Raw genomic sequence first — 24,192 nt, 5'->3', positions numbered from 1 at the left:
TGGCTAGGGCCTGCAGGCCTGGCAAAGAATGCAGCCCGAACAAAAATAAACCTGCCACATTCCTTGGCAGCCCCCTGCCCCTGCCTGCTCTCCAGCCATCCATCCTCGCAGCACAGCCTGCCGGGAAGGCCAAGGGAGGAACAGCGGGGTGGAGGAAGCAAGGGCTGCTGCCGTCCAACCCGGAGAAAGAGAGAGAGAGGGGAAGAGAGGAAGAGAAAGAGAGAGAGAGAGAGAGAGATCACCTTATATGGGAACGTGCGCAGACAATGTGTGGCAATGGCTTAGAGGGCAGTGGAGGTCAGATACCAGACAGATGGAAGAAATTAAACATGGGACAGAGCGTGTTCCTGGGCCCTGAAAACAGCTCTTGTTTCACACTGAGTTCGCACAAAGCCTGGCCCGTTTTCCTTTTTTGCCTCAGCCGAGCAAGATGTGAATCCTAAACTCTACACGACTTTGAGCCAGGCCCTGGCTTGGCAGAGGACTTAATCCTCTAAAGTAATTTCTTTAATGAACAAAACTCCTCCTTGCAAATAAAAAGGAAAAGACTGGGCCTATTTCCCAAGAGTTTCCATTATCTTCCTAAAGCGCATAAATTAGTGGTTAATGAGTAAATACTCCATTTTTCATTCATTCATTCAACAAATATAGAAAGGCAGTGATGCACTGAGCCAGGGGCTGGGGAGACAGTGTTGATTGACGTTGATGACGATGACGATGGCAGTGACCATTTGTTGATTTGCACTCATCTGATAAATATTTCAATTCATAATAATTTACTTAGCACTTTCCATGTTCTAGTCATTGGCAATATAGAACAGTGATCTAGAATCCTCTGGTCCCTGACCTGCGGAGTTTACAAGGTGGGTGGAGGAAGTAGAAACGACAGATATTGAACAGATGATCCCACAACAGCCTTTTGAATTAGCTACTATTACCATCACCGTGTAACACAGCATTCCCCCACCTCTGCGCCAGGGATATTTTGGGCTGGATCATTCTTTGGGGTGTGTGTGTGCACGTGCGCATGTGTCAGGGGGCTGGGCGTTGCTCTGTGCACTGTAGGATAGTTAGCAATATCCCTTACCTCCACCCACTAGATGTCAGTAACAACCCCAAAATGTCTACAGACATGGTCAAATGTCCCCCGGGGGATAAAATGGCTGCTTATCGAGAATCTGATTCAACAGATGAGGAACTAGAGGCTCGGGGCCAGTTTAGAAACTTCCTAAAGGTCATCCACTGGCAAGAACTGGTGTTCCAATTCCAATACCCCTGGGCCTAACCATTACAATGTTAGACCCTGTTTTCTTGACAACAGATATTGTGGGTTTGGATGGCTGTAGATTTCATGGACTCATTCCACAAAATGCAAGTCATCTGTGTCCTTCAGATTCTCTGAAAACTGTTGCCATGATTGGCTTAGACTTGCAAAAGATCTACTGATGATTTACATATTCATGTCTGTGAAGGATAAAAGAGGAGAGAGTGAACAGAGGCAGGAGAGCCTTCAGACCGCGATGCCAGTCCGACACTTGTGAAAGGAGATGGGGAAGGGAGGGTGGTGTGGGAAGAGCCTTGGACAGCGGCAAGTCGCAGCCAGGCCGAAGTCACCTGTGAGAGGGATACCGGGCTGGGCGGCAGTGTGGCTGCGTGAGCACTCCCACTGTGCTCAGTCATTGGCTGTGAGCAGCCCTGGGCATGTGTGGCCTTGGCGTGAACTTGGTGGATCCAGAGGGGCAGGAACTAGGGCTGTCAGTCAACCATGCTCCTCCAAACAGGCTCTGTGGAAGATCTGTGGGGTGCATTCTGGCTGCCGCATCAGCAGAGAAGTGACGCCAGGTACTTCCATTCACCATAAAGCAAGGAGATTTAAAAGGCACCGGAGGTGCAGTGGGTAACAAACCCAGGGTGGCATCCTATAAGCACAAGGGTTCATTTTCTTTGCAATGTCTTGAGCTTCTCAGGGACCTTCAAATTCATCTCTAATTTGGGTACCATCAGGGAGGATGTAAAGAGTGCAGCCTTGAGGGGCTACGTGGTAGCTTGTGAATGCCGGTACTCTCTGAGCCTCAGTTTCTCTACCTGCATAATGAAATTAACCTGCCGTATCTCAGAGTTGATGTGAGGGTTAAATGAATGTTTATGGAATTGCTTTGCAGGAGGCGATGCTGGTTCTCCTGCACAAGCTTTCTTGGTTTTGTATGGATGTCTTCCCACTAGCTACCCTCTCATCCTTTCAACCAGGATTCATCTTGGCACCTACTCAGGAAAAACAAACTAGCATTCCCAGCGCGAAGTATGACAGACAAACAAGTTGTGTTTGGCTCACAGAGTGCCAAACTATCATCCCTAGTGATAACGAGTGGTGGGGACTGTGGCAAACTGAACAGTGCATGTCCCGTCTGAAGCAGACAGCCTCCTCTCAGCTCTAGCCAACCTGCCACGCAGTGTATCCAGCTTTCCCAAAATTTCAAGGAAACCCAGAAGTCCAACAAATGCAATCAAGTCTCACTGGCTTTTTCTCGTCATATGCCCACCCATCAGCCAATCACTGACTAAAAGGATGTGGTATTCTGATTGGTCAGACTTGGTCATGTGACCACCTCCAGCCACGAGGATGGAGTTTCACCCAGAGTTGACAGTGGGGAAGAAGCGACTCCCCAAAGGAAAATTGGGTGCCACTATCAGAAGCGGGGGAACTCACAATGAACATGCTGAAAAAAACAGGTTTCCCTACCACTGACTCCTTCCTTCTAGCCTTCCAGTCTGTGCCGTTCTTCTTCCGCACCCCCTCCTGCCCCGCCTTTGTTCCTGGGACATACCTTCCCTTCCATTGGAAGGCCATCCTTATACCCCTCTTTCCTCATTTCAAATTGACTTCAAAGGCCAGGTCAAGCCTCATTCAACCACTCCGGGCAACACTGAAACTGTTTAGTAAGCTAGACAGAATAAAATAAGAATTTTCTGATACCGAGAATCAGAAAGTGCTTCATAAACCAGGAAGTGGGTAATTGGTTATCGATGCTAAGCAGCCCAGACATACAGCATTGCGTTCCTAGCATTCAAATGGTCTAAATTTAGGATGTGTGACTCAAACTGCCAGTGGATTGTTTGTATGTGGCCTTGTTGTTTCTCACGCTTCTGAGGCTCTGCTTCCTCATCTGTATACTGTGACAAGGCCTATTCTGAGTACAAATTAAGGACCTTTGAAAAAGAGAAACATATATCACCATTCTTATTTCACCACAATGCTCTTGTCCAGGGTCAGACATGGCAAAACAGCAAACAAAACTGAACTTGGAGGCAGACTCAACAGCGATGTTGGTGCACCACTGCCCTCTGCTGGTCAGCAGTGGGTCCACAGGTGGTTTCAGAGGGGACTTGGCTGAGGACACCAGCCTAGCCATGCACAGAGAGAGGAGTCTCAAATTTGAGAATCCTGATCTTTGCTCTTTTTAGAGGTAGAAGAGTGAGAACTGGAAACTCACCTGTTACAGTTTGACTCTGCTAAGCCCTCTAGACAGTCTCACTAGGATTTTTCTCTCTTGTTCTCCCTCACCATCCAAACGGCTTGCACTTCCCACTCTTTTGTTCGTGCCAATGTAGGCAGAGCCCTGCTGGTTGATGGGTGCTTTACAGAAACGAGCTGGGACCCTCACGACTGCTTTGTAAGGTGGGTCAAAACCTAAAGTGGTTATGACATTTTCCCAAATTCCAACAGTTGGTAAGTACAGGAGCTGGGATCTGAAATCCAGCCTGAGACCCCAAAACCCGCAATCTAACTGCCACAAAAAACAAACCCAAAACAAAGTAAAATGTCACAGCAACTTGAAAATATAGTTTCAGGTAATCCCGTGTTTTTGGGTTGCCTGAAATGGTATTTGCTGGGCAGACACGTGATGAAGCAATGAGAGGAAAAGTTTTTGAGCACCTCTCCTATTGACACATATATGATCCTGGATCCTGTCCACAGTATTGGGGCACATATGAGGAAACTGGGTTCAAAGGGGTTTAAAAATTTGCCCCAAGTTACCTGGTGAAAGCTGGCATGCAGACTATAATCTCCCTGCTGGGTGTTAGTATATGAATAAGTAATGCTCTTCAAAACATAAATAGAATCAAATATATAGTAGTCTGGACCACGGGCCTCCCCTCCACAGTACCCCTTGGACTCTCTTGTAAACCTTTCCCTCCTGGCAGCCTCAGAATTCAAAGTCCGTTGATCTGGGTTTGCACCCCATGTTTCTGAGCACTGCTATGTGCCAAGCCCTGGCTGGGTGTATTGTTTCATTTAATTCTTATGAGAACACTGTGAGGTAGATACGATTATTATCCCCATTTCACAGATGAGTGAGTTGGAGCTCTGAAAGTTAGGTGTCTTGCATGGGTAGGCCTAGGTATTGATAATTTGCTGACACTCCACATGATGTGATACTGTCTTCGGGCCTTATTCGTCCCCATTTGCAGACAGGAAAACAGCTGTACAGACAAGTGAAAGTGACTTTCCTCCGGCCCTTTGCGTTCATTGCTCTTCTCCTGCAATGCTCTTCCCAGACATCCTGGTGACTTGCTCCCTCACCTTCCTAAGGTCTTCACTTAAAAGTCCTCTTCTCAGGGAGGCCTTTCCTGACCACCCTATTTGCAAGTTCAAACCCCACTCACGTCTCAAAGACAAAAAGACAAACAACCCAGTTCAAAAGCGGGGGAAAGGACTTAAACAGGCATTTCTTTAAGAAGATACACTAATGATCAACGAGCAAAGGCTCAACTCCCAATGATGTGCATTAGGGAAATGCACATCAAAACCACGTGAGATACTACTTCTTACCACTAGGATGGCTATTGTTTCCAAAATGGAAAATTACAACTGTTGGTGAGGATGTGGGAAAATTGGAACCTGCGTACATGGCTTGTGGGAATGGAAAATGGTGCAGCCACTGTGGGAAACAAGTTTGGCAGTTCCCCAAAAAGTTCAGCGCATGACGCAGCAGTTCCACTCTTAGGTTTTCACCCAAATCAGCTGGGAACAGGAACTCAAACACTTGTGCTAGATGTTCATGATAACATTATTCATAAGCGCCAAAGGTAGAAACAACCTAAGTCTCCATCAACTGATGAACCGATATATAAAATGTGACATGTCTATACAAAATATTATCCAGCCATAAAAAGAAACAAAATTCTGATATATACTAAAACATGGATGAACCTTGAAAACATTATATAAAGTGAAAGAAGCCAGTCACAAATATGATTCCATTTATGTGAAATGCCCAGAATAGTTACATCCACAAAGACGGAAAAGAAATGGCAGTTACCAGGGGCTGATGAACCCGTAGAGACAGAAAGCAGGCTGATGGCTGCCACGGGCTGCGGGGGAGGGAGGGGTGACTGCTGGTGGGCACAGGGCTTCCTTGTAAGGTGAAGAAATGTTTTGGAACAAGAGAGAGAGGTGGTGGTTGCACGACACTGTGCAAGTACTAAATGCCATTGATTTCTACACCTTACAAAGGTTAATTTTCTCTTATGTGAACTTCACCTCAGTTTAACCACTGTGTTCAACCCCAAACACATGTTATCTTCCTCCCACTCTTGATTTTCTCCCACAGGACCACAGCCCTCTCGCACATTCTATCTGACTTACCTACTGTTCACCTCGTTTCTTTAGAATATAAGCTCCAGAAGGGTAAGGATTTTGGTGTCCTTTGCTAACTCACACATCCCCCAAAGAGCCCCTGGCACTCAGCAAATATTTATTAAGGAAATGAATCGGCAAGGGCGGTGATGAGGCAGAAGCCGGCCCCAGACCCCCACCTGTCTCCGGTTCACACGGGCTCTGGCCCTGAGGCATGCGAACGCAACCCCCAGTCTGGCTCGTCTTCTCCTCCCTTCCCGAGGGAGCTGAGCCCAGAGGCCCTTCCTCGGCTCAGCCCTTCCAACCCTTCTCTGCTGAGAGTCTGAGAAGAAGGGCTGGAGAGGAGACCGTGCATGCGGCGTGACGCAGAGGACTGCTCTCTGCCCCTCCACTCTGTGGCGTCCCACAGCAACTCATCGCGACCCAAACCACAACTATGAGGCCACCCCCAGCTGTGCACGGGTGGCTCTTCATGGGAGGCATCTGCAGGACTGAGTCAAGAACCGTTTCCTGAACAGTCCTGAACTAGGCCCTCGGCCAGCCATTCATTTGATCATTCATTCCCTCACTCACTCGTTCATGTGGTTGTCGAACATTCAGTGAGCACCTACTATGTGCCTTGCACTGCGGCCCCTGATTTCACGGTTTACAACTGAATTTACAACTTAGGTGCCAATACCGTGTATACCAGGGTTTCTCAACCTTTGGCAGCACTGACATCTTGGACCAGACAATTCTTGGTCATGGGGGGTTGATCTGTCTATTTTAGGATATTTAGCAGCACACCTGGTCATTAAATACCAGTAGCACTCTCAGTCATGACAGCTAATGACATCTCCAGACATTGCCAAATGTCCAGGGGCATGGAATCTGCATCCCCAGCCTCTGTGGTTAGGGCTGCAAGACCTTGGTTATTACCTAGAGGAGCTGGCTGTCTTGACTCAGAAATAGATTTTGAAGGTTCCCCAGGAGAACATGTGTTTTGGCTTGAATGGAACGGAGGGGAGATCTTGGGATGAAGAGAAACCCAGCATCCACAAGAAGGACAGAGCGATTACTCAGCATAAATTGAGTGAATCAAGTCATTCCTAGTGGCTAGGCCGAGTTAGGGGACAAAGAGGAGCTTCCTGCCCTTGGGGTGGGGGCGGGGGAAGGGGCTGGCAAGGGACGCTTTCGGGGAAAGGAGGCACAGAGATGGGGCTTTGCTTGCAGTTTCAGGAACAAACATAGAAGGCCATAATAAATACAGTAAATACCAAGAATTACAAATTCTAAAACGATTCGATCCACTTGGCAAGACCTGCTGGGTGGCCGGGTGTAGAGGTGGGTGGTGGGTCCTGCAGGTGGGAAGGTCCAGGGCCGGGGAGTAACTGGCCGCCTAGACCACCGCAGTAACGCCCCCGCGGTCTTCCGTTCTCAACGCCGGGCGGGATTCTTTTTTCCCTGCTGGCTCTCCTCTCCTGCTCACCATAGCAACTGTTTCACATCTTCTCCATTCTCATCAAACCTCCTCCCTCTCCCTCTGCCTTCTCTTTCTCTGTCATCAGGCGACTGTGCCTCCAATTTCACAGAGAAAATAGATGCCATCTGACTGACCCCGCCCTATCCTTCCTCACTGACTTGCACCTGCACTCACCTTTTCTTCTATGCTACAAATTTTGTGAGCAGCACGGTCTGATAGATCTTTCTGCAGTGGTGGAAATGTTCTCTCTCTTTACTGTCCACTATGGTAACCATTACACAGCATTGGTTTAGTGTAACTCAAAGAAAATCATTTTTGGGTACCAGGGCACTAAATCTGTAACATCCCTAAGCAGTAGGCAAATTTATTGTAAGAATTCTGAGTTAGGTGATGACAAAGAAGGAAGAGAGGGTGAGAAAGGTACGCTCACGAGGAACTGCCATGGAGAAATATGGAGGAAAAGACATTTTGACAGGCTTTTTTTGCATAGCTCCAGTTCCCAAGAAAGCAAGCACAGTGAATCCGGGCTGAAACATTGTATTCCTGAAGGAGAGTAAGTCTGGTATCATTGTCACATGGCTGCAAATCCAAACAAGCACCGACACCAACAGGAGCTTGAGGGGGAGGCAGAACAACCGCCTGCCAGGTGAGAGTGTGGTGCTGTCGTCAGTCACCTCAAAGGGCATCCAGTTACCTTGGTCTGCGTTTTTTACTGTGATGCAAAATGGGCGCAACGGAAACAGAATGAGGATTGACTGTGCCATTTTGTGTAGCTGGTTTTGCTCACATTTGATGATTCTATCACATTTCACAGTTACACATCTTTTTTTTCCCCATTCTAAAGAATTTATTTTCCCATTTGTAGAGTAACATTATTGTAAAATCCACAGCTATTACAACACCTACATTGCTTAAAAGAACTCCTAAGACTTTTAGGGATTTTTTTTCCTAAAAACTGAACCAAAATAACATACATTTCATCTATGAGCATTGTGTCATTAACGTCCACATACAGTCCTCTGTACCAGTCAATGTGAAGTTACCTAATATTCGCGATCTGATTTTTATCCTAAAGGCTTCAGACCACGTATGATATCCGAGGTCAATCCAATGCTTTTAATGCCAGACTAGAGACAGTTATGATCCTAAATACAGAAGGAAAAGCTTAATACGCAGGGCAAAAGTCTGACAGTTTACCTGTTTGCAGCATCTGCTCGGAGAGGCCATCTTCTTCTTCAACTTCAGAATCACATTCCTCTTTGGAGGATTCTTTTGTTAGAGCCCAGATGTATCCTGGTTCCTTTTTTTCTGTCTTGTACTTCTTTGTCAACCTCTGCACAAAAAAAAATCAGAATTAGGAACTTTGGACATTGGTTCCATTCATGGACCAAAAACCTTGTGTGCCTGTCTTTCGCTCCAGTGCCGATCCGGCCGCAGCTTTCAGAGCATCCTCAGTAACATTCAGCTCACATTTAGCCATGCTGAGTAAGGCCTGACACCGAGAAATAACAGTGCTGTACGGTCCAGTTAGTATTTGTGCAAGGGTTTTCTCAGGTATGCTATGCCAAGGCAACTGTCCCACAGACTCAAAAAGCATGTCAAATTCAGCGTGATCTCTTGCTGCTATGTGACATAATAATCAATCTTCTTCTTCAATGTCTTGGTGAGTATTTGATTCTCCACTTTGGTCAGAAAGGTCTGCAGCAGCTGCAGCCCTTCTGCCTATTCCCAGATTAGATGGTGTTCCAATCCAAGATAATTTTCATTTTTCCTCCTGTTGATGATTCTGTCTAAACTACAGAAAGCACCAGATACATGTCTGTAAGGATGTTTGTTGTATCTGCTCATACTGTTTCCCTACGTAGTTTGCGGGAATTCCTTTCTGGAACATTGACTATTGTGCCTTCTAAGTAGTTTTAATATGCCTTGCTGAATGCCTTCCCCACCTACATCCCATAACTGATAAGTGCCTGGCACACTGCCAATCTTACCTACTTCATCCAGAAAGACAATTCCATGTTGTGCTTTTCCTACACTACAGTTGGCATCTTGGAGCAGTTTGTCAACCACAGGTTCAATGTCTTCACCTACATATCCAGCCCAAGTCCAAGTTGGGTCATCACAGACGGCACGGAAGATACCAAGCTCTCCCCATGTGCATGCAAGCCACGCAGCTGGTTCCCTCCTTTCCCAGAATGCCCAGAGCCTGACTTTTTACTGTGGCCCTCATTCACCTTTTGAGGCCAAGTATGCTGGTGTTTCTGTAAAGGTTCTAAAAGGAGTGCATCGTAGAATGTGAGTTTACAAGGGCCCAAGCCTTCCTCAAATGAGTGTACAAACTTGACCACAAGAAACACAGTCCAGGAACCGTGTCACACATCTTTTTAAACATGAGAAGTTAGAAGGCCACTCCCCATCCCTCCACAGACTTCTTCTAAATGGTTAGCCAATTGCTCTGAGCTCCTATTCTAATTTCTTTCTTCCCTAATTTTACATGTTTTTATCATATACTAAGTTCCCACTTCCCTTTGTGTTTAATACTTGACTCTATCCTGTATCCTGTTCCATTAATTTATGTCAGGTCATCACTAGTGGCTTTTAGTTACACAGCTTAATAGTTGCTGTTAGAATCTTCTGCGGCCACTGGCTTATTTGCGAATCGTTGGCCTTTGGGTGCACCCTCCCTCCTGGGGTTCCTCTCCTTCCCTGATGCCTCCACTTAGCCTCCTTGGTGTTGGTGGCCTCCGGGGACCTGCCTCAGCCCTGCTCCGTGCCCCTGTACCTCTCCCAGGGCAGACCCCCTGCCCCCACTCCTGCCCCTGCCACCCATTTCCCAACAGCAGCCTTCACTAAAGTGCCAACGAGACCACGCCATGCCTCTGCTCGTACACCTGCCTAGCGCTCTGAGGAGAGGGTCCAGGCTCCTCACCACAGCCCAGGAGGCTGGACTACATGGGTTTCCTCCAAGCACACCCTGAGACGAGGATTCCGTGCGAATGGTTTCCTTGGGAGGTTGAGGCCAGGAAGGGAAGTGGGGCAGCGGAACAGGAAGCATTCAAGGGCAGGTTGCTGCTGTGGGCAGCAGGGGCTCAATGCCACTAGGGACCTCTGGGAAACTGCCTGGCTTGCCTCCAGCTGTGTCACCTGGGACAGAGGAGCCGAGGAATTTGACCAGAGCCCTCAGCCTGTAGACTTTGTTCCCAGAGCCACACCGCTTTCCACCACCCTCTCCGTCCTCGTCCTCTCTCCGCCCCCTCCTCACAGCTCCGGCTACTTGTGACCCCGCCCACAGCTAGAACTGATTGGACAGAGAGAAACAGCTAGATCGCCCAGATTCCTTCCTCTGGGACTCTGGAACTGGGCAGTGCCCTGAGGTTTTCAGGCAACATTGGGCACCGAACCGAGACAGCTTTCCTTGGCTGCCCTGGGAGGGGCAGAGGACTCCAGTGTTAGGAGGGACCCACGGTGTTTGGAGAGAGGGGCAGAGGCAGGACTGCACAGCTTTAGACGAGCAGGAGCAACCTCAGGGCAGGGCATTGCAGTTTCTGATTCTATTAATAAGTTCTTTCAAGGTTGGGCCCCATTTCCTGCATTTGAAATCTTGCTGTTTTTAATTTTTTTACTGTTGTTCAATTACAGTTGTCCCCATGCATTTAGATTCTGAGACAAACCATGTTTCCTTGACATGCTTCCTTCTCCACTGAAGGGAAATCACCTGGATTTCTGCCTTGTAACCAGAAACACATACAACCTTCTCCCACACACACCCTTGACTAAGAATTTCACCCAAGCCTCATCTTCCCCCCATTTCACCCATAACCTCACTTCCTACTTCACAAAGAAACAGAGACTACTAATCTTGATGTTCCACTTCGAACATCTTTGAATGGCTCGAATGTTTCCATCTTAAATACCCCCCAGTCTTCCCTTAATTCGGTGCCCCCCATTAAAAGCCACCCCGATGTCCCTCCTCTCAGGGCCGAGCCGGCAGGAAAAGCCGTCCACCTCTGCTCTCTCCACTCTCCCCCTCTTGTGAGCTCTTTCTTGCATGACTGTTTTGCAGGAAGGCATTCCATTCTGAAGATGTGATTTGAAGTGTCTTTGGGATAAGGAAGTCTGGAGGTTCTGCACAGGCTAACATTCTGCTGTTGCTGTCATGAAATTCTTAATTTTGAACAAAGGACTCCATGTTTCATTTTTCATTGGGCCCCCCAAATTGTACAGTAGGTCCTATTTCCAGCTTTAGTCCTTGCATACCAAAACACACAATATACACATGGGCCCTTCCACTCTCCTTTCTTTTAGCGTTTTGGTGATTCTTAAAAGAATATGTGTGGATGAAACTTTCCAGGGAGAAGATGCAAAGGTCACTACTGCTGTCCACCAAGCACTTCGGCTTCTTTTTTTTCTCCATGGGCCACATGTGGCAGGACTGCGTTTCCTGGCTGCCTGGTGGCTCGATAGGGCCACGTGACGAGTTAGAAGCAGAAGCGGGCGCATTATTTCTAGCTCAGAGCATCTCCATGCTGCGGAAAGACCTGCCGGCTTTCTCACTCCAGAGTTCGAGACACTGGCTGTCCCATGGTCTTGGCCTCTGTCTGACTTCGATGAACAGAGCCTCCTGGGTGACCCGTGGGGGACATGAAGTGTTGGTGAGAAATAAGCTGACATTGTTTTTAAGCCGTGAGATGTGTGGTGTTGTTATTGCAGCGTAGAGATGTTGAGACAGAATTCTCTAGAATTGGCATTTAAGGGGAGAAGAGAGCCATAGAAAGACAGGACAAAGAGTCATAAAGGTTAAAATGAGAAACCAGCAGAGGATGGAACTCAGGGGCGTCATGGGAATCAAGGGAAGAAATTGTTCCAAGAAGCAGAAAATGGTCAGTTATGTTGAATGTGTCCAAAAGGTCAAGTAAAGTAAGGAATAAAACATATCTACTGAATCTGGCAACCGAGACTTCATTAATAAGCTTATTAAGTGCTGGGGCTGGAGGAATAGTGGACAGAGGACTGAGGAAGCAGAGCGGGAAGAGTATGAGAGATGAGGGTACGAGTTCAGCAGAAAGACTAGGAGAGAGTATGTCTTTGGCTGGTGGCAAGGGCAATACTGACGTGATTTGCCAGTTCTGGACATTTCCTATCAATAGACTCACACGATATGTGACTTTTGTGTCTGGTTTTTCTCACTCAGCGTCATATTCTCAAGGTCCATCCATGTTGTTGCAGGTCTCGGTGCTTCATTCCTTTTCATGGCTGTATAATATTCCATTGGACACATGACCCACATATTGTTGTCCATTCATTTGTTGATGGACATCTGGGTTGCTTGTCTGCTTACTCCTCTATCTGCTAGTGGCTGGTGATCTTGGGAATGACTGAATGAATGACTGAACAGCATAAACAGCGAGGTCCAATGTCACAAAGGTGGTAAGGTGTGAGCCCAGGATTGGAAGGCAGACAGCTCGTCCATCCGTGCCTGTGTTCTAACCATTAGGCTCCAGTGCCCTCACAAGAGTCCTGTGGACCTCCTCTTTACACAGAGGAGATTACTGCATCTTCCGAAAAATGATGGCATACCCCAGTGGGGCCACTTATCCCAGTGTCGGCAGAGTTAAGAAAAAGCAGTAAGGATGGTGAGTCGCCTGGGGCTGGCAAAAGTAGGGAGCCCTTACCGTCTGTAGGCCTGAAGGGGCCGGGAGGGCACGGCGCCCTGTAACCCTGGCTGCGCATTCTGGAGGAGAGGGGCCGGGAGAGCCCCCGTCCGCCCTCGCCGGCCCGGTGCTCACCAGTCTCCTGAACTGGGAGCCAGGAGGTAAGGGAGCCCCTGATGCAGCTCACAGGGGTAAGAAAGTACCGTTTAGCTCAGATTGGAGAAGTGAAAATCGCCCCGGCCACTTAGCACACCAAAAGAGCAGGAAAGGGTAAAGTCAGCTCCAAATATATGAGGAAACATCTCCCTGTAGCTGCGAAGTGACCATGCCCCCATCTTTGAGTGAGTGATGATTGCTTTCTACTCGCTGAGAAACGCCGTCCTCTAAAGCCAGAGACTTGCGAAAACTTTGCTACTTGAAATTGCATCAGTAAGAATGAAATACTCCACTCTTGCCTGGAAGATCTAAGGCGCTCAATGGTGCACTTTAGATAAAGGGTTCCTGGAATATTCGAAGTCTTAGCTTTATTGTTTGCAAGGAAACAGAACCCTGGATCCACTTTAAAATCCAAGTCTGAAGTTGACCTTTCTTTGCTTTGCTTTGAGCCTGTCAAAATCTGCTTTCATTTAAATTTAATCTAGCTGTGACTGGTGTGGCTCAGCGGGTTGGGCATCGTCCCACAAACCCAAAGGTTACAGGTTTGATTCCTCCTCAGGGCACATGCCTGGGTTGCAGGTTTGGTTCCAGGTCAAGGTGTGTACGAGAGACAACCAGAAGATGTTTCTCTTGCACATCAATGTTTCTCTCCCTCTCTTTCTCTCTTCCTTCCCTGCTCTCTAAAAATAAATAAAATCTTTAAAATAAATAAATAGACTCTAAACCCCGCCCCCCCTGAATCCTATAATAATTCTGTCCCTTTGTTAGGTGCTGCCCCACGGTTCCTCTGGCATGAGTTCTCCCTCACTGAATGGGTCAAAACCTAGCTTTTTGGGATAGCAAGTTTGTTCCCGGTAGTCTTAGGCTGACTGGCGTAGTCATGGGTGGACCTCCCGGGGCACAGAGCATGGTAGAGACAGGTTATAGAGGGCCATGCGGGAAATGTCCAGCATAGCAATAAAATACCCCCCACAGCAAACCTGATTCCCCCTACTATCTATAGACGGGAGCGTTGTGAGGAAGTGGGGGGAGAAACACGCCGGGGAGACCTTCATTCACTCAGAGTTCATACACGTCAGGGCTGAATAAAGGGTTGTAGAAATGAATCAATCAGTGTCTGAGTGAGGCTGGAGGCAATGGAAAGATCTAGGCCCTTTACTAAGGCACAATGGAAGCACTGGGTCTCCTGACATTTGAAGGGCTGCCTCTTTCCCCCCAAAATGAAATGAGTCAAAAAGTAAAAGGAAAAAGGGGAAAGCCAGAATTCTAAAAATGCTCTTCCTGTAAACACCATCTTTGTGCAGGCATCTGGGGGAGGCCAGCTGGGGCAAGGTCATCTGCCAGGCAGGCCTGTAGGACTTGGCTTCCCTTGTTTATCCCCAGCCATATCTGGGCAGCTGCCAGGGTCCGCCCAGGCTCTGCTGTCATTGGAGGAACTCAAACTTTAAGGCTGCTGCTAAGAATCGAGACACTTCCTTTCCTCTTGCTGATGGGCCTGCTGTGACTGGTCTGGGAGCAGTGAGCACTAGTCCAGCCCCAAACAAGCCTCTCACCATGGCAGCCTGCTGCAGGGACATCCTCCAGTATGAGACAGACAAAACCATACAGATCCAGAGCACGAACTTCGGCGCCATTAAGTGGGTCTTCCACGTGATTGTCTTTTCCTATGTTAGGTAAGTAAAGTGTGGGGATGGCCCCCAAATCTCTGCAGTGGTTGAAGGCACAGGAAACCCCAAGGTGCAGCTTCTGGTGCACATCCTGAATTACACGTGGTTTTAAAGTCTGAGACGTGAGGCTCAGAGCAAGCTGGCAGGGAAGGGAGCGGGGCTGGCGGGGAAGCAGCAGGCAGGGGGAAGCAGCGCCAGTCACTGCATAAAGAAGCCATGGAGGCGAGCGTGATGCTGGGTCCCATCCTGGGCCTGCGGGGTGAAATGGGCAGGGGCATGCCTGGGAAAGGTGGGAAAACACAAGGCAGCATCCAGGGAGGCAGCAAGGAACCGGGCTGCACCTGGTGATATTGTTGGCAACTGAGTCATCGTTGCTTCGAGCGAGGAACAGGACCAGGCTTGTAAACGTAACTTCAGGTCCTCTTCAGAGCCAGGAAGGCTCCCCTTGCTCTTTTTCTTTTTTTCTTTTCTTTTTCTTCCTTTTTTTTCTTTCTTTTTGACATCTTATTGAGACATAATTTACATACTATACAAGTCACTCATTTGAAGTGTACAATTTAGTGGTTTTTATCATATTCGCAGAGTTGTACAATCTTCATCACCATTTTAGAATATTCTCATCACCTCCAAAAGAAACCCCACACCCCTTGGCAATCATTCCCAATCCCCCTGTTCCTCTGAAGCTCCAGGCACCCACTATTTCTGTCTCTATGGATTTGCTTATCCTGGACATTTCATACAAACAGAATCATACACTGTGTCGTCCTTTGTGACTGGCTACTTCCGCTTAGCATCATGTTTTCAAGGCTCACCCACGTTGGAGCACGTATCAGTACTTCATTCCCTTTTATGGAGGAGTAATAATCCAGTGGTGTATGGATAGACCACCTCTTGGTGGACAGTTGGGTTGTTTCCAGTTCGAAGCTGTTATGAACAAAGCTGCTGCGGACATTCGTGTACAGGTTTTTGCATGAACATGTTTTCAGTTTTCTTGGGTATTTAGCTATGGATAAAATTGGTGGATCATTGGGTAACGCTATTTTCAACCTTTTGAGGAACCACCCAACCGTTTTTCACAGCGGCTGCACCATCTCACGTTCCTGCCAGCAGTGTATCTATCATCCAGTGTCTCCACAGCCTCACCAACGCTTGTTATTATCTGCCTTCTGAATTGTAGGCATCCTAGTGAGACACAAAGTGGTATCTCCTTGTGGTTTTGGTTCACATTTTCCTAATAGGTAATGCTCTCTTGCTTTTTGTGACGATGACGATGATGATGACGATGATGAGGATGATGATGATGATAATGATGATGGTAACTTGCATCTATACAAGAACACAGTGTTGTCACTTAATCTCTCTGAGCCTCAGTTTCAGTATCTGTTCATAGAGTTATTGTGATAAACAGAAAGGTATACAAGCCCCTACCAATGCCTGGCATAGGGTAGGAGCTCCACAAATGGTAGCTATTTTCAAAAAGAATCTTTCTGAATATCATAGGTACTTCCATATGCAGTACATCCTGACTCCTTTGACTATCAAAGTAAACACACCTACCCTTGGGATTTGAGATCTATAAATGTGGATTCAAAAATCCTTCACCTCTTTGAGTTTCCTTATCTATAAAATGGGGATGATGGTTGTTCTGAGAATCAAATGAGTTAATACATGCAAAGCTGCTAGAAAAATACCTGGCATGTGGCAAGCTCTTACCAAGTGTTAATTCTTCTTATTAATATTAATTATTAGGATCATCATTATTTGATTCATATCTTTACTATGCAACGAATACTGAATCATAAACACGTACCTTAGAATGCTAAAATAAGACACATTAGTTAGACCAGATATCACAGAACTGGTGGTAAAAAGCATATTAGTAAATGCTCCCTTGTGCATCAATACATAGATTGCATATCACGATTCCCGGTAACACAGGGTGGAACTTCCTGGTATTCCTGGGTTAGCGATGTTGCACAGGAGAAAGGAGAGAGAGCACAATTAAGCCAGCATGGCGGTTCAGTGACCGGTGCCCCGGAGCAGGTGTGAGATGGGACACCTGAGGTGCGGGGTGTTTCCTCAGTCAGCCTCTGCTCCCATGTGCTCCTCATAGGATGAGCATTTTGCCCCCCTGCCTATAAATCTAGATCCATGTTTTCCACCCAGTGTGTCCCCTAAAATAAGCCAGCTCCTTTACTTTCACCTGGAACGAAACTGGAAAAGCAGCAACTTGTTCCAGGGCTGGAGGAAAACCTGGCTCTGATGGGCTCACTGGCAGGAGGAAGGTCTGGGCACAGTCCAAGGGCTGAGTAAAGGCAACTTTGACAAGACATAATGTTTTTCCTTAAGTGCTGAGTGTGGAAGACAACCCCATGTAAAATGCTTCTCCGTTGTTTATATTTTAAAATATAAAATTGAAGAATGCTGCCAGCTTTGTTTTCGTTCTCTGTGTTAATGGAAGGTTTACAGCTCACTGAGTGGTGATCCATAGAACACAGCTTGGGAAATACTGCCTTAAATTGTACTGTGAAGCCTCACCTTGACAAAACAGCAAGTTGGCCATCTGTGAAATGGGTAGAGCCATGGTGCACCGGGATTGGGGGATGCTGTGTGCATCAAATAGGGCAGGTGTGGACCGTAGATGGAAGTCCAGATGCGATCAGGCAAAATCCAGGATGTAGAGCAGCAGATGGTGGGTTCTGGCTTGGGGTTCTGGGTCCGGAGGCTGCCCGTGCTAGGGCTGAAAAGTCAAAAGGCCAGGATAACGAAGCAAGACCGGGCGTCAGTTAGTGATATCGGAGCGTAAGGCAGGGGCTGGCAATACAGGAAACAAGACAAGAGGCTGCCAGGTTCTCTTAGTCCCTCAGAATCAAGCTCAGATCTAGAGTCAAAGGCAGTCGCCCCAGGTTCCAGGGCTGCAACGTTGTGCGGACAGGATGAAGAGTAGGTCTGTGTCAGCTATAGTGTTCGGCTATGTGACAGAAACCCAACTCAAGTTAGCCACCAAGCCACAGAGGGATTTACTGTCATGTAACTGGGCAGCATAAGAGACGGAGCTGTCCTCTGACATAGGCAGTTATAAGAGTTCAAACCGTGTTATCAGGGCTGGGTCTCTCTCCCCACATCTTGGATCTATTTGGTCTTCTTCTTGAACAGGCTACCTAGGCAGGAAAATGGCACACTCATAACCTCTCATCCTCTCCTCTGGCAACAGCCCCAGAGGAACAAACAAGTGTTTCCTGATGGCTCTGCCAAGAAAGACCCAGAAAAGACTGATTGGTTGAGCTTGAGTTACATATTAATCTCTTAACCAATCACTGTGGCTAGGGGCATGGTATCACCTGATTGGCCAGTGCTGGGTCATGTGCTCACTTTTGTGGCAGAAAGTAGGCAGAGGGTAACAGATCTGAATGAGCCTGACCTGAACCACATTTTGTGTCTTTTCCTTAAGGAAAAAGAATGATGTTGCCAGAAGAAATGGGAAAATAAAGTGGTGGGAGGGGGTGGAATGGGAGAGACAGTCAAAAAACAAACTCCTTACAAGGTCTCAGTGGATAATCATGATTTGAACAGTGTAATTATGGGGGACTTCCCATGTTATGGGATCCACTTCTCAATTATGTATCACAGCTTAGTTTCCCAGCCTCCCTTGCAGCTAGGAGATAGGCATGAGACCTAAGCCCAGGGTTTTCAAACATAAGCACCAAGCAACACCTGAGCACACAGGGAGTAACACGAGGTGGTGGGTGTGAGCAGAATTCATATTCAGGAATTTATGGGGTAGTACCAGCCTTGGCCTACACAGTGGGGACCACTTCCCTGGACACATGCTTTAGAAACCCCACTGCGGCCCTCACCAGGCTGCTGGCTGCAAGCTTCCCCCTGGAGTAAGAAGCCTGTGGGACTGTATTAGTGTTCCACTGCTGCTTAGTGAATTACCACAAATTCAGTGGTATAAAACACTGTCCACTTGGTAGCTCACAGCTCTGTAGGTTAGCGGTTTGGGCATGGCGTGACTGGGTTCTCTGCTCAGAGACCCCCAAGGCTGAAATCAAACTGTGAGCTGGGCTGAGTTCTTTGGGACTCTGGGGAAAGTTTATTGGGTTGGACAAAAAGTCCATTTAGTTTTTTCCATAAAGTAAAAGACATATTTTTCATTTTCACCAATAACTTTATTGATTTGGATATTTTGAGTATGTCAGCTATGTCCCGCATGGTATAACTTTGTTCTCAATTAATGTCTCAATTTGATCACTATCAACTTCAACTGGTCTACTCAGCCATGGAACATCATCCAGCGAGAAATCTCCAGCATGAAACTTTGCAAGTCACTTTTAATATGTTTGATCAGTCACAGCACCTTCTCCATACACTGCACAAATCCTTTTTGGCATTTCAGTTGTGTTTTCACCTTTCTTGAAATAATAAAGCATACTATGCTGAAAATGTTGCATATTTCCTTCCATCTTCAATATTTAAATGGCTACACAAAAATTCACCAATTTTGGTTAAGTTTTTTTTTTTTTAACATAATGCCAATATAACAGCTATCACAATACAATCTAACAAAATTGTTTTGAATGAAGTTAAAGACAATTAAACACTACTGGAGCCATCATGCGGGAAAAAACCAAACTTTTTTGCCAACCCATAACATCCAAGCTCATCCTTGTTGGTAAAATTCAATTCCTTGTGGTTATAGGACTAGGAGCTCTGTTTCCTTGCTGCCATCCAGGGGCCTATCTCAGATTCTAGAGGCCACTTGCATTCTTTGCCACGTGGCCTTCTCCACCCTCGAGCCAGCAATGACACAATGAATTGTTCTCATGCTTCATTCAAATCTCTGACTTCTCTTCTGAGATCAAAGAAAACTCACTGCTTTTAAAGGGCTTGTGTGATCGGGTCAGGCCTACCCAGATGATCTTCCTATGCTAAGGTCAGCTGTATAATACAACCTGAACATGGAAGTACGTCCATCGTTCTCAAAGTCTGGGGGGCTAGGCAGGCTGTATACGCCAGGATACAGGAAAGATCGGGGTCATCTGAGAATCTGCCTGCCACAGGGCCAGAGTGTGCCCATTCAGAACGGCGCTCGCCCATGCTCTGGGTATTCAGGACTGCAGAATTCTCTTCCCAAGGGGCCCTGAACCTCTTCCACGGTTTATCCTCGAGAGAGGACCATAGCACCCATAGCACCCACGGGCATGGGCGTGGGCAGCTGTGTACAGGTGGAGGGTGTGGAGGGAGCTTGGGCATGGAGGAGATAAGATACAAGCGGAGGGTGGGAGACCATTTAGGAGGCTTTTGGGTGATTCAGATGAGAGCTGACGGTGACCTGGACTAAGAAGGTGACTGTGGTAGAGAAGTAGGTAGATTTGAACAACATTAGGAAAATAAAACAATAGAATGAATGAGTGGAAATGAGGAAAAGGATGAGTTAAGGAGTGTGCCTTGTTTCTGGCTTGAGCAACTGACGGGTGGTGGAAGAATTTACCGGGATGGGAAATACGGGAGAAAAAGCCTATCTGAGGTGGAAGATAAGTTCAGAACTGAAAGGCCTGCTTTTGACATGCCTGTGGGACACACAAATGTGAGTCGTTGGATATATGGATCTGGAGCCAGAGATACAGATTTATATATCAGCAGCATATATATGATAACCAAACCATGGAAGTAGCTGCAACCAACCAGCAAGAGAAGATGTAGATGAGAAGGCAAGGAGCTCTCAGAACAGACCCCTGAGGAATGCTGACCTTTAAATGACAGGAGCACAGACGTCCTGGGAGGATTCGCCGAAGGGTGGCCATCCAAAGCCATCCCGGGGGATGTGGTTCCGGGAAGCTGGGGGGAGAAGGGGAAGGAGCTAGTGCGTGACCCCTGGTGTGGAGCGCTCCTGCGAGTTCCGGGAAGATCCGGTCTGCTGTCTGTCTGTCAGATTCAGAGAAAATGAAGTTGCTGTTTAAGGTCCTTGTTTACTTGGTGAGGGAGCGTTAGAAGAGGGGTGGGGGTGAGAGCCCAACTGCAGCGAGAGGAGGGGGGAATGGAGCTGCAGGGACGGATGTGGTGACTCACTCTCGCAAGGGACTTGGCTACCAAGGAGAAGAGAGGCATCAAGTGGTGGTAGGAGAAGAACGTGGGGTTGAGAAAGGATTTATTTTAAGATGGGAGATGATGCTGAAACCCAGATGGAGAGGACACGGGAGGGGGGATATGATTAGATAAGTGAAAATTATCATCGTCATCCTATCAGAGTCACCAACTAGCAACCCTCAGGAAGGCTTGCTGTGTTCTGGGACTGCCCTGTTAGATGTTTCTTCTCCACACTGAGCCAAAACCTATACCCCTGCGATCCTCCCCTTCGGTTAGAAGTCTACTCTGTGGCCCTTCTCCCACCTGACACTCCTCAAATGGCCGCACCCTGTGTGGTATTTCTCCTCTTCTTCAATATATTAGCCTTGATCTCTTTGGCCCTGTGTCCCCACCTCTGTGGCCCTGTGGTGTCCAGACCTCTCCTGGCTCAGCCAAGCCCACAAAACCACACTCTTGTTTGTGAAGAACCTCTTGACAGACACAATGAGGTGAGGCATGCACTTTTGCTTTTCTGGTGGAAACAGGACATCATTCAACCTTCTGTGGTTTGAGATATAAAAGATTCTTGTCCAAGTATGTATCTGGCAACATGGCAGAGGAGGGCGGAGAGGCAGTGAAGCACAGTGCTCATGAGAATGGCCAGGAGTCTCGATGGGGAGGCCAAATGCTCGCCCCCAAAGCTCAGGAACATGGATGTGTTACTTCCTATGGCAGAAGGAACTCTGCAGATGTGATTAGGTTCAAGGTCTTGAGATAGGCAGGTTATGTCTGATTATCTAAGTGGCCCCAATGTAATCACAAGAATCCTTAAAAGAGAGACATGTGAGGGTCAAAGTTGGAGAGGGGAGGTGTGAAAACAGGAGCAGACGCTGGCGTGACCCAGCTCTGCGCCCAGGAGGGCCCGGTAGCCTCTAGAAGCTGGAGGAGGTGAGGAACAGCGTCTCTCGTGAAGCCTCTAGAAGGAAGCAGCCAGCTGTCACCTTATTTTACAATATGATTACATTTAAAAGAATACATTTGTATATATTCCACTGGGTTCATGGTTATTTGTTGCAGCAGCAAGGGATAACTATGACGATCAGTACTTAACTTGCTTTGGGGGTTCAGGCTCTCCCCCACTTGCTTCTCAGTTCATCTCTTGCTGCCCTTGGCCCTTGGTGACCTCCCCACACAGCTGGGTGGACCAGGGATGGACGTAATCCAGTTCTTCCCTTGAGATCTTAAATGCGAGGAGCAGAGGCTGCAGGCCCAGCATCTCCACAAGGCACAGAAGGCACAGGGCCCAGGCTCAGCCCAGAGTCTGCTGCTGTGGGTTAGTTGGTTGTTAACCAGCTGGGAAATAGTTCACTGTCAGGTCACGCCCTTTCACTTTAGTTACCTTTGTTCAGGGGGCCCCAGCCAAATGACAGGGAGCCAGGCAAGGCTGAGAGACACTTCCTTCTGCAGCGCTTTGAGGCCCCTCTCACCATGCCAGCACGGTGCAGATTCTTCCACGTATGCCAGTCTGTGAAAGTCGTGAAGGTCATTCAAATTCAGAGCCTGTGGTTTGGAATTCTGAGGAACCTCTTTATGTTGGGTATCTTCCTCTACATCTGGTGAGTCCGGTGCAGTGGGCCAGCCTGCAGGCTCCACCTCACTCTCCATCCCCCCTCCCACGCCCACCCCCACTCCCATCCTTTTCAGCCAGACCGTGAGAGCCCAGGCTTCTCTCCTGTCAGCCCTCTCCATCTGCCCATCGTCTCCATCCACCCGGCCGCTTCCTCTCCTTCAGCCGCTCCCCGCATCGTCTCCATCCACCCATCCGACAAGGTCTGGCTAAAGCCCCAGCCCTCTCTTGCCCCTGTTCATTCCAGGACCTGTGGTTTGCAGGCTTCAGAGCACACAGAACTGTAGCTTCTTAGAGCCAAAAGGTCACAGGGAGTAGGAAGTTTTTTTGCTTCCTTATATTCCAAATCATTGATTTGATCCTCAGTTTCATCCACTCTACTGTTATTTCCTGGTAAATCGTTCTTTATCTCAATTAGTGTATCCTTCATTTCTGACTGGGTCTTTTTTATGCTGCTGAGGTCCTGACTAAGTTCCTTAAGCATCCTTATAATCAGCGTTTGAACTCTGCATCTGACAGGTTGCTATCTCCATTTTGTTTAGCTCTTTTTCTGGAGTTTTGATCTGTTCTTTCATTTGGGCCGTGTTTCTTTGTCTCCTTGTTTTGGCAGCCTCCTTATATTTGTTTCTCTGTATTACGTAGAGCTAGCTGCTTTGACCCTGTGTCTTGGTAGTGTGGCCTAAGTAGTAAGTGTCTGGTGGAGTCCAATGGCACAGCCTCCCCTAACACCCAAGCTGGATACTTGGGGTGCAGCCTTTGTGTGGGCTGAGTACACCCTCTTCTTGTAGTTGAGCCTTGATTACTGTTAGCAGATCAATGAGGGGGGGATTTTAGGGGAAACTCTTAATGACTCAGAGCAATGGGAGACAGGGAAAATATCAATGGGGATGAAATTTACCATTTTCAACAATCAATTTTACTTCCCTTCTCTAATGCTTCTACCATAATAATTTAGATTAATATTCTTTTCTTTAAAGATTTTATTTATTTATTTTTAGAGAGGGGAAGGGAGGGAGAAAGGGAGGGAGAGAAACATCAATGTGTGGTTGCCTCTCGCATGCCACCAATTGGGGACCTGGACCGCAACCCAGGCAAGTGCCTTGACTGGGGATTGAATGGATGATCCTTTGGTTTGCAGGCTGGTCCTGCAAACCAAAATCCACTTGGATTTGGTTTGTTGACTCAATCCACTGAGCCACACCAGCCAGGGTTAGATTCATATTCTAAATAAAGTGTTAACAGCTAACGAACTAACCAAAACGCAGGAAACTGGAGGCAGGGCCACATCGCACATGAACAAGCATGTAGTTAAGAGGTCTGGCTCTACCCGTCAAGAACCTCAGTACTACCACTGACTGTCAGTGTGACCTGGGCAAGTTCCTTCACCTCTCTGAGCCCATTCCTCATCTACAGAGAGTAATGACTACAGTAACTATCTCCTATTGTTGTGAGGGTTAAAAGAGATGACACATGCAGAGCACTTGGCACATATGGCGTGTTCAATAAATGGTAGCGTCTATTATCAATACTATTCACATGCCAAACGTGCCTGTGGAAAACAGGTGCCTAACCTGCAGGACACGCCCTCAGGCAGGTGCTGATGTGTTGCTGAGTCCCGCAACAAAGCTGGTAGACCGACATGGGGGTGGACTCCGGCATTTAAAAAGATGTCCTGTAAATGAGGGTCTTTATTAGGCAGTATTAGAGGCTGGCAATAGTTTCCATGTAGTGCACGCTTGCTGTGTGCCAGACACAATGCTATGGAGATTGCATATATATCTCAGTTCACCCTCACAGCAACCCCATGAAGTAGGTATGTCTCTTCTTCCCATCTTACACATGAGGAATATGGGTTACAGAGAAGGCCAGTCAGTGGCCCGAAGGTACTCAGCTAAGCTGGGATTTGGATGGAGGTGGCCTTC

At 47.5% G+C, this 24,192-nt stretch overlaps 2 protein-coding genes across 3 annotated transcripts in view; one reads left to right on the top strand and one right to left on the bottom strand.

The window, feature by feature from the left end:
- The window catches only part of IFT81 (intraflagellar transport 81), a 124,273-nt gene that overhangs the window by 67,153 nt on the left and 32,928 nt on the right, over positions 1–24,192 (bottom strand). Inside the window, exons 1-2 of one of the 2 annotated variants that reach the window (XM_054594139.1) lie at positions 17,113–17,227; positions 8,298–8,433 (exon numbers count right to left, since the gene is read on the bottom strand). The gene's annotated coding sequence lies outside the window, so the exon portion shown is untranslated. Of the gene's footprint in view, positions 1–8,297; positions 8,434–17,112; positions 17,228–24,192 lie in introns of those variants that run through there. The other variant, XM_054594138.1, reaches the window with a different exon arrangement.
- P2RX7 (purinergic receptor P2X 7) overlaps positions 14,258–24,192 on the top strand; it is a 30,593-nt gene continuing 20,658 nt past the window's right edge. Inside the window, exon 1 of the mRNA XM_054594142.1 lies at positions 14,258–14,580. Within this exon, the coding sequence (XP_054450117.1) occupies positions 14,462–14,580 (119 nt within the window). The 5' untranslated portion in view covers positions 14,258–14,461. The remainder of the gene's footprint in view (positions 14,581–24,192) is intronic.

Source organism: Pteronotus mesoamericanus, unplaced genomic scaffold, assembly GCF_021234165.1.
Source record: "Pteronotus mesoamericanus isolate MK-2021 breed Mesoamerican mustached bat unplaced genomic scaffold, CSHL_Meso_final scaffold_507, whole genome shotgun sequence".
NCBI classification, from domain to species: domain Eukaryota; kingdom Metazoa; phylum Chordata; class Mammalia; order Chiroptera; family Mormoopidae; genus Pteronotus; species Pteronotus mesoamericanus.
Note: the sequence above shows the minus strand (reverse complement) of the source record. Positions and strands in the feature narration are given on the sequence as shown.